Source organism: Ananas comosus, linkage group 11 (genome assembly GCF_001540865.1).
Source record: "Ananas comosus cultivar F153 linkage group 11, ASM154086v1, whole genome shotgun sequence".
Taxonomy (NCBI): Eukaryota; Viridiplantae; Streptophyta; class Magnoliopsida; order Poales; family Bromeliaceae; genus Ananas; species Ananas comosus.
Window position 1 is genome coordinate 8,716,286 of NC_033631.1, and position 10,583 is coordinate 8,726,868.

The 10,583-nt window shown below is 35.9% G+C and overlaps 1 protein-coding gene and 1 long non-coding RNA gene across 3 annotated transcripts; both read left to right on the top strand.

Moving 5' to 3' along the window:
- On the top strand, positions 924–3,484 carry LOC109717331. 2 transcript variants are annotated; one of them, XR_002218162.1, is made up of 3 exons: positions 924–2,158; positions 2,243–2,337; positions 3,258–3,484. It is a non-coding gene; the product is annotated as an uncharacterized LOC109717331 (long non-coding RNA). The 2 variants fall into 2 exon arrangements; XR_002218161.1 differs by having other exon boundaries at positions 924–2,337.
- Positions 8,259–10,349, top strand: LOC109717330 (cytochrome P450 71A1-like). The gene is made up of 3 exons (XM_020243059.1): positions 8,259–8,444; positions 8,651–9,157; positions 9,728–10,349. The coding sequence occupies exons 2-3, from the start codon at positions 9,017–9,019 to the stop codon at positions 10,337–10,339; spliced, it is 753 nt and encodes a 250-aa protein (XP_020098648.1). The 5' UTR covers positions 8,259–8,444; positions 8,651–9,016; the 3' UTR covers positions 10,340–10,349.

Here is a 10,583-nt window from a genome sequence, read left to right on the forward strand (position 1 = left end):
TTATATATTTCTGAAAATTTTTTGAATTTCTTATTTATCCATCTTAAAAGAATAATATTGAAAACATTTTGTTAACATTTCAAATTATTTTAAATATGCTCCTAGAGTTAAATTCTATTATTAGTGAAATATTAGGATTATTTGTTATCTCTAAAATTATTATTCGCCCTTTTAAATATATTCTTCTATTGTTTTCAATTTTTTCTTATTTATCTTTAAGTTATGAACAAATGAAATATTTTAATTTTTTACCTTTTCAAATATACTCTTATACCGTCAGCAACTTTTTTAATTTGCTCTTAAGTTAAGGGTGAAAAACATATTTTAACTTATTTTTAGCTCATGTAGAAATTTAATTCAGATTTAACTCGAGATAATTTAATGGATATTAACAATGGATTATTTTTAAATAACGGAGAAATATACGAGCGTTGTATTTAAAATAAAAAAAAAGATAAAACTGTATAAGATATTTCAAAAATTCTGAGAGCAATATTAGATTTTATCCCTTGAATTAAATGAGCTATAGTGTGTTGATAAATATATCATGTCCTGAGCTTAAGGCTATGTTTGTTTGGATGGAAGTGGGGTGAAAATGGAGAGAAGGGAAGTCGTTTTCGTGTTAAACGACCACTTCCGTTGTTTGGCTCGCCATAAAAAAATTACGGTCGAAATTCGAGTTAACCTCAAACAGCATAATTGACTTCTCCCCATCGTGGGTCGAAGTCAATTACGGTGAAGAGAGGTAAAAATAAAATAAAATAAAATAATATAATAGATAAAGCTAATTATATTTAAATATATTTAATTATGTTACTAATTATTTTTTTATTCAGTTAATATATCTAAAATATGATAAAAATTGATTAGTTAAGTTTTAATATTTTTTTTTTTTAGTTTGTACATTTAAAATATGATAAAAATTGATTGTAATTATTAATATTTTTTTACTTTATAATTTTATTATTGTATTACTATTATTTATGTAGAAAAAAATAATTTAGTTGTTTTAAATTAAATTTTAATTATATTGTAGTGTTTCTAAGCTTTGGATAGAATTGACTTCAGTATTAGTGACTGGTCCACACATCTGGAGAGTGTCGGACTAAGTCGGAGTCGTTTCTAGCGAAATGGATGCAGAAATGGACTCGGCGCACTCAAATAAGCAAAACTGGAGTTTTGCCAGATTCGAGCGCCCAGAACTGGCTTTGGGTCACCCAGAAGTTGAGTGTAGAACTGAGCAGAACTGGAAATCAATTCGGATCCATGTTTCGGGCGCCCGGATGTGGGTCCGAAAAGTTCACCTCGTGAGTATCGTTGCGCTGACACGTGGTTGGTAGGAGGTGAGGTCCGCCGGAGCCGGATACGGGCGCAGCACACCGCGGGTGGAGGAGCCGAGGGGGGTTTTTGTGCAGCCAGGAGGATTCGGACGCCCAGAATCAGGTTTTGGGCGCCCGAAAGTGGAGATTTCTGCAGGAGTACTAGCTTTGCAGCAATTGTTCCTGAGGCTTTTTGGACCGCCTCAACACCCTATAAATAGATAGAGTGCGCCCCCTTGCTGCTCTTTTCCTCCCTTCTTCACAGAGAAGACCACTTTAGCATTCCAACCCCTCCAAATCACTCAATTTGTATCAAAGGTCCACAAATTCAGCTTGAGGAGTGCTGATTCTGCAGTTTTCCAGCGACGACCTTCGGTGTTTTGGCTCGTGTGCGACGTAGGAAGGTCAGATTGGGGTGAAACTTGGTTTGCTGGATTCTAGACTTCCAGAGGAATCCATGAAACCCAGAATTTCAGATTTTGGTTGAGGTTAGCTTGGTCGATTCTATGTTTTTCTGGACTATTGGTGACTTTGAGCTGAAAATCTGATTTTTGGGTTTTTCTTGGTGCTATCTTTGGAGGCAGGGTGTTTTTGGACCTGAGACACTTACTCCATCCTACTCCACTAGATTTGAGACCCTCCTCACCAAATTTGGATGTGATTAGGTGAGTTTTGACATTGGAGTTTGGTTAATTAAGCTTAAGTGCTGAAATTAGCATTGTCATTGATGCAACTTGGTTATCTTGGGTTCAAATCTTGGGAGAAGGGTAGTCTTGAACCTGGAAAACTTTCTACATCCAATTCACTGCTGAGGGAATCTTGCTACTGCTGATTTGAAGGTAATCTAGTGAAATTAGCATTGTATTTGAGCTAATTCAAGCGTAAGTGCTGAATTATTGGATTTTTATGGATTTCGACGCTAGATCCCTTAAGTAGTCCAGTTGCTGATTTGGTGTGATTTCGGCTGAGTCTCCCAGCAGTTTTGTGACCTCCTTGCTGCCAGGAAAGAGCATTTGAGGTGGGTTTATCATTGGTTTTGCTCCTAAGTATATGTATAGTAAACATGTATAGTTTTGACTTCGGAATATCATGTTGTAGCTCAAATTCATCGATTGGTATAATGTATGAAATCTGAATTTGGAGCATGAATAGTAATTAGTTGAATATACATGTTGGATTTGGAACTTGACTTAAGAGAAAACCAGCAATTCAATCTGTCATATGATTCTACTACCTGATTTAGCTCTAGGAGTCGTGGTTTGATTGTATCAGTGCTGTTTCAGCGCGGTGGATACCCGGAATAGTTTAGAATGCATTTACGCTCGTGCTGGGACGCCAAGCTTATTTTTACAGTAGAGTTTAGGCTGTTTCGAGTTGTCGGGTGCCGTCGGGGTGGATGGTGGACCCAGATTGATGTTTTTGGTATCAGATTGTGCCGAGGGCACGTGGGTTTGGTTTCTAGACCTGTTTTGACCCTAGCTACTTGACTTTGGCTTGTTAGAGTCTGATTGTGCTCGACAGAGATACGCTTGCATACTCAATTGGGTAGCGCCCATGAGTGCCACTCCGGAGTCGGGCTTAGTGCGTTTGCGTTGGTGTCGTTCGTGCAGGTTGGACTTGCTCTCCATGCACTGGTTAGTGTGGAGGTAGCTGTATAGTCGCGACCGAGCGGGATGGGTGTGTTCACAGTCCCAGGGACGAGTATGACTACAGTCCTTATTTGAGATTGGGTCTTAGTTGACACTGTTCTACAGATGGTTAGATTTAGAGCATGATAGTATAGTGGCATATAGCTGTAGATTTGTTTCAACTTTCTTTATTATTCCTGCTGATCCCTGTAGACTTAGTGGGTGGACCGATGAGTTGAGGGCGGTACCCACTGAGGACTACTTGTTTTTATAGTAGTTCTCACGCCCAGTTGTTACTACTGTTTTGCAGAGCCGTTGCATTCGGCTGCTGCTGTTGTTGCTGATCTTAATCGTGGCAAGGGCGTCGCGAATTAGAGCCATTCCAGTCGAGTTGCAGAGCTAAAGGAGCACAAGCTACAGATAATTGTAGTTTTTGGATCTTTACATACAGTTGTTATATCTCGCCAGAGCGAGTGTTTGTATACCTGTATGACATGTATGTATTGAACCACAGTTTACATATTTAGTTTATTTTTTCTTGCTGCTCTATACTACTGTTCGTAGTATTGTATGATTACAGGTATTTCTACTTTTTTGCTTCGTATACAGGAAAAATATCTATGTATACGGCGGGTCTGTTAGCGAGCCCGGGAAAACGAGTAATTCGGGACGTGACATATATAAAAATATGTTTATTAAAATATTTATTATTTATATATAAATTATAGTTTTATATTATATACTTCCTACTAAACAAATTAATATCAGAACTGATCGAACTTCACTTTCATAACTACGAAACAAATAGTGAAAAAAAAGTAATTTTTACCAAACTCCAGTTCAACCCAAAGTCCACTTCAACCTAAAGTCCAATTTCGGTGAAACAAACATGTCGTGCATTTGCTTTCATAGTAATGTCACTATGCAAAAAACTATTTGGCTGCGCGAAAAATCCTGAGAAACTATTTTTTGATAAAATAATTTATCGTGAAAAATATTTATTTCGTAGTTCTTGTTTTTCAGTCAACATTTTAGAAACTAAAATGAGATTTTTCTATAAATTTTGAATAATAATTTTTTTCAAAGACCACTTCTTCAGAAAATCAAATAGACAAATTAAAATTACTTTGTTAAGTGAGACTTTTTTGGGAAAGCTAAACCCCGCTTAATAAAAAGTTATTCAATAGGGACAATTGTGTATTGATTGATATTAACCTAATCTGCACAAAAAATAAAAGCCAAGAAATCATACCTTACATCTATCAATCCACAAGTCGTTTTAAGATTTTTCCTTGTTTCATGTTGTTGTTACATTTTATTAATTAAACTATTGATTTTTTACTTAAGCTGTCATGGTGATGTTACATGTGAATTAACTATTCATTTAACCTATGCTTTTTAAACTTAAAGCTAAAGGGTTGTGTTGGGAGCCGAATTTTTCTGTCCTCGGGATACGCGTCGGGATGATGAGCGGCTGTGAATGATGACCCTCGAAGTCTGCGCCCTTTGATCTATCAAGCGATTCGGTCGATGAGGGATCCAATCAACTGGGTCCGTAAACTCTATTCTCTCTTCTGTTCGGCCAGATGAACCGAATGCACAGGAGAAGCCAGAATTTTGACCAAGAAATGAGCCAAATGGTTAATACAGCACAGGAACTTGTTGACCTGAAGAGTCGAACACTGCCTTTTATTGAAGTTGAACGGAGAAAGTACTGAAAAAAGGGGTTTAGTCTACAGCGGAGTGATGCCCAAAGGGTAGACGACTCCAGGATGCTAAGTTACAGGAACTACTCCTAGGAAAAGCGGTAAATGTAGGAAAGAAGGATGCAGAAAAATAAGAGTAGTCTTTTGTTCGCAGGGGCGAAGACCTATTTTCAGGGTATCATCGACATATTTATCCTATCGCCCCTGATACAGTTATTGCACGATCAGCCACTATTTCCTAGTATTTCGGACCCATTTTGGCCGATCAAAATCGCCGACAACTGCACGCAATTGTTATAACTCCCTGCTGGCGTGGCCGGTCATATTTTTCTTCATACTTCCGACTCACATCAAGACTGTGACTACTACCTAGGCCCGGTGTGCCAACTGTCCGCGTAAGATCGGCTCTACAGGTTGCAACATATGTATTTAACTCCTTTTATGCTCTATTAAATGAAAACTAACCTACGCCTTTATATACTTGTAACTCCTTTGCTTTGAGCCTATATATAAAGGCTTCTCTATTCACTTGTACACAACTCAACAAACAATAAAATTATTTTAATTATTCTTGAGAGAGAGAAGGTCAAAAAAAGGTGTCTGATGGAGCTTTGGGCTCATCTACTTGTGCAGAGTTAGTGAAGCTACACGACAAGGATCGAGCCGTTGTATCCTGGAGGGGACAAGTCAGTGCTCTGCTGCATCGATTCAAAGGCTTTGCCAACCGTAGAGGGCTTGAATCTCCTTAAAGAGAGCGAGATATTCGTGCCTTAGCTTGATCAACTCGTTAACACTTTTTAAATTATTTTGTAACTAACCTCTATTTTTTGAATATTTACACCAACACATGTATTACCAGCTTGAAATACTAGTGGCAATGATAAATCAAATTAAGTAACAATAAAATAGCAGCCACACATATAGCAATCACATTTTTTTTCTTAAAAAGCTTTCATTGAAGTAGCTTGATGAGACATAATACATCCCGTATCTAAATTTTAAATATCTACTAGTTAAGGAACCCGTGCTACGCAACGAGTTTATTTATCTTCTTTATAAATAATTAATAAATAATTAAATATATTTTTTATGAAGTAATAATAATATATTTTAGTTAATTAAATAAAGAAGTTTAAAAATATTTTCACATGCGATCAATTATATCAGATATGCAAGTTTTGATTACAAACAATAATGCTGATCTTAACACTCGTTCGGTGTAAATTCATAAGTTTATATTTTAATTATAATAAAATTTTAAAATATATAATTATTTATGCCTAATTTTTAAATATTTTAGATTGTAGGTATTAAATATTATTTTTAATTTTATAATTATTTAGATATAAATAATCTATTTTTATAAAAAACACTACAATTAATTTTTTTTAAAATATATTTAATTACAACAATTACATAAAATATACTAACTAAATATATATAGTTAAACAACACATTCAAAAATCATTAATAATAAATTAAAATTAAAATTTTAAATTAAAATTAAATTTTATTTTTTTGTATGTGGCCAATAACAATCTAAAAGAAGTAGAGTTAGAAACGTAAACAAACAGGGTATTTTTCGTAACGCAATCTCTCCGCAATCCGAAACGAAGCCTTAATGTTATTAATTATTAGCTAATTTATTCCCACTTTTATTATCATTAAAAAATAAATTGTATTTTAAAATTAATTATAAGAGGCAAAAAAATTTCAAAAAATTCCAACAAAATCCTAAGTTGGCGAGTAGGCCCCACAGGAAAAAGGAAAAGCGCAAAAAAAAAAGAAAAAACGCCGCGCGGACTCGCGGCCGCGCCGGCNTCGAGATGCTGATGTAAAAGGATTTGATTAAACATTTAGTATAATTCACCAAAACAGAGTAATTCATGAGTACAATGATAATTATGATTACTAAAGAAAATTGACAAAAATTTGTCACATCATTTATGATGATAAATTATACAAAGGGAAAACTTCAAAAACCCCCTTGTAGTTTTGTAGTTTATCAATTTGCCCCCCTGTGGTTTCTTCTTTCTCTTTTTCTTATCAATTTTATTATTTTATTTTTCTTAAATCAGTGATAAAGTTAAAATTAAAGGGTACTAAAATGAATATTTGATAAATTTAGATGGGTATCTAAAGTTTTTTGTATATAATTTAATGAAATATTAACAAAAAAGCTACCAAAAAGATAAAAACGAAACCACAGGGGGACAATTTGATATATTTTAAACCACAGGGGGGCAAAGTGAGAAACTAGGAAACCACAGGAGGGATTTTTGAAGTTTTCCCATAAATAAATAGTTACGTAAAATATATCAACTAAATCTGTAAATATAAACGACGAATTCAAATGAAGTTAAAAAATCGCTAATTTGCAAGTAAATAAATTAGAAGGGTGGACAATAAAATTAAGTTTTAATACTATTAGCCCTTGTTTGGTTGGGGTTTAAGGAGTAGAATAACCCCTTAACCCCCATTTTATCCGTTAGCTAATCCCACCTCAAATAAATTATTTCGGGTTAGCTAACCCCACCTAACCCCACCAAACTCCAACCAAACACTATTTTCTATTCATAATAACTCACTATCTTTCTTATTACGCCTACTCCAACCAATCATTATCCTTCTTTATCAATTATTATCTTCTTATCCCACATACTTCAACAAAACACTATTTTTTATTATTCTAGACTAACTCCAACCCCCAGCCAAACACAAAAAAATTTTAACCCCACTTTAACCCCGAACTTAACTCTATCCCTGGAACAACTATTTTTCCCTTAACCCCGAACCATACGGAGGCTTAGAATTTACTAAGATCTTTTTTGCATTAAAAAATTACCCACTTTGCGTTTTGTAAAAATCAGACCATTTTTACTTCTACTTTTTTAATTAACGAGAATAAAAATATTACACTTTTTAAATATATATTACACTATTTAATAAATGCAATAGAACATACATTTGATTATATATTGTACTATTTTATAGTATATTATATTATTTTTATAATTTATTGCACTAATGGAGAAAGAATAAAAATTAAAAAAAAGAAGAAGAAGAAGAAGAAGAGAGACATTGACGTTTCCTTTCTCTTTTTTCTAGAGATGTCAACGGGTCGGATTCGGGACGAATTTTCAAGAACCCGAATCCGAACCCGACTCCAAACCCGAGATCCGAATTCGAATCTAAATCCGACGGATTTTAAAAATCTATATCCAAATCCGAACCCGACTAAAAATTCGAAAACGCCGAACCCGAACCGAACTCGAAAATTTGAACACCGAAATAATATTTTTTTTTCAATATTCAAAATATATGATATTAAATCTAAATTTTAAAATCAAATTCAAAATAACATCAAATTTATATATATATATAATATATATATATATATATATATATATATATATATTAATATATATATATATAAATAAGCAAAATAAATTCGGCTTCGGGTCGGATTTAGGTTCGGATAGGATACAGTCAAAATCCATATTTGAATTCATATCTGTCGGATTTCTATTTTTAATATTCATACCCAAATCCATATCTATTTAGCATCGGATATATCTGTTTCATTCGGGTTCGGATTCGAATAAAATTTCGGGTATCCATACCTATTGGCATCCCTACTTTCTTCTCCTTCCTCTCCCTCCGTCCGCCAACTCCGGCACCTTGCCGCCTGCTATCTCAAACTGCACCGCTACCCACGCCCTTATCTCTGCAATCCGTGCCTTACTCGAGCCCTCACCGTCGCCATCGGCAACAGCAAAGATGCAGGCGAGGTAAGAGGAGGAATGCAACGACGACGTGCAGATGGTGGAGGGAAAGGAGAAAAAAAATAATAATAATAATAAGAGAGAGAATAGAGATATTTTTGTTAGTTTCTCAAAAATTCAGTCTAATATGCAAAATCAATAAATGCAGCCTCATTTACTTCTTTTCAACTTTGAGCTGTTAGATAACTGTGTTTTAATATTTCCAACGGCAGGTGCGGCGCATATGCGTCCTGCACCTGTTCAGCCTCAAGCGCGTGCAGTCCTTCCGCTACGTCAGAGAAGAAGAGGCCGCGCTGCTGGTCGACAAGATCCGCGCCGCTGCCGTCGCCGCCTCCGGTGCAGTCGACGTCAGCCAGCTCGTCGTCAATCTCACAAACGACGTCATCTGCCGGGTGGCGTTCGGTCGCAAGTACTCCGCCGAGGGCGGCGGGGCCGCGAAGATCCAAACGACGTTAGTGGAGTTCGCGGCGCTGCTGGGGACGGTGGAGATCGGAGAGTTCGTTCCCTGGTTAGGATGGATCGATCGGCTGAGAGGGTTGGATCGGAGGGTGAGGAATAACTCGAGAGAATTGGATGCGATGCTGGAGCGAGTGCTGGAGGATCACTGCAGTGGGAACGAGGAAGGTGATGATCTCGTCGACGTGTTGCTGTCTATAAACGACAAGGATGAGAACGTTGGGATTGCTCTTACTCGGAGTAATATAAAAGCTCTTCTATTGGTAAGCAAATTAACTTCATTTGGTTAATTTCGTCTTTCAAATGATAATTAAAATGCTAATATTGCGTAGAATATCTGCTTTTCTCTAAACACTGAATTAGCCATAGAGCTATGCTTTTAATATTAGGGATAATTGCCTAGGTACCTTTAAAACTTCTCAAATATTTATTTATTTCTATTTGTTTTCAAATATACCTTTATATATTTTTTAGTTATTCAAAAATATCATTGATGTTAGTGCCAATAAGTCACCTCAGATTAAACATGAGTACCATAGTTAAAAAAACAGTGAAAATTCTTTTGGTGATGGTAGAAGGGTATATTTTGTATATTTTTCTTTATTTTTCTCATTTTCACTGGTCACGTTTCGATCCAAATAACACAAAATAATTTTCTATTTTAATTTTCTTTTCTAGTCTTCTTTAGCTCCATTCAAATGGAGCGTAAAAGCAATAAATTTTTAGTGTAATTAAAATCAATATTTTTAAATATCTAATATTCAACTAGTTGTGCTTTTATCGTACTTTCCGAGAGTTGAATCTCACACATTTCCTTGTCTTTATGCTTGCAGGACATGTTTGCAGCCGGCACAGACACCACATTCACAACAATAGATTGGGTAATGGCAGAGCTGATCAAGAATCCAAAAGTAATGGAAAGAGCGCAGGAGGAGATAAGAGGGGTAGTCGGAACGAGTCCGAATGTCGAAGAGGAGCTCTTAGAAGGAATGTACTATCTCAAGGATGTGATCAAGGAGACACTGAGGCTACATGCTCCAATACCATTACTTGTGCCGCGAGAGACGATTGAAGATACTCAACTGGAGGGCTTCAACATTCCTGTCAAGACAAGGGTTATAATCAACGCTTGGGCTATCGGAAGGAACCCTAAGTTGTGGGAGAGAGCGGATGAGTTTTTGCCCGAGAGGTTTTCAAACAACCCTATCAATTTTAGAGGACAGTACTTCGAATTCATACCGTTTGGTTCAGGAAGGAGAGGTTGTCCTGCAATCAATTTCGGTGTGTCCGTCATCGAGCTAGTTCTCGCGAATTTGTTGTACCATTTCGACTGGGAGTTGCCTCATGGTATGAAAAGGGAGTTATTGGACATGAGTGAATCAAGCGGATTGATAGCGCATAGGAAGCAAAATCTTATTCTTGTACCAAAACTACGAAAATTTTAAGTTGTTTTAACAAGTAGCCAAACTCATCCCCTTCGATATTTTCAAAAAAAAAATCTGAAGGCACTCTCAAGCTAACTTGTTTATACTATAAAATAACAGTAGTAATCGTCGTCGAAGAAGCATTAGATTGATACTTCTTCACTGATAGTTTTGGACTAACATTCTATAGTATTGAATCAATAGGGGAGCTCCTAAGCATTTCCGGACTTTCCGAATTCCCTCAATATTTAAGGGGTTGTTTATA

Coding starts and splice junctions, on each gene's coding strand:
- LOC109717330 (XM_020243059.1), top strand. CDS start 9,017: ATGCTGGAGCGAGTGCTGGAGGATCACTGCAGTGGGAACGAGGAAGGT. Junction 9,158..9,727: donor ATATAAAAGCTCTTCTATTG/GTAAGCAAATTA, acceptor TTATGCTTGCAG/GACATGTTTGCAGCCGGCAC.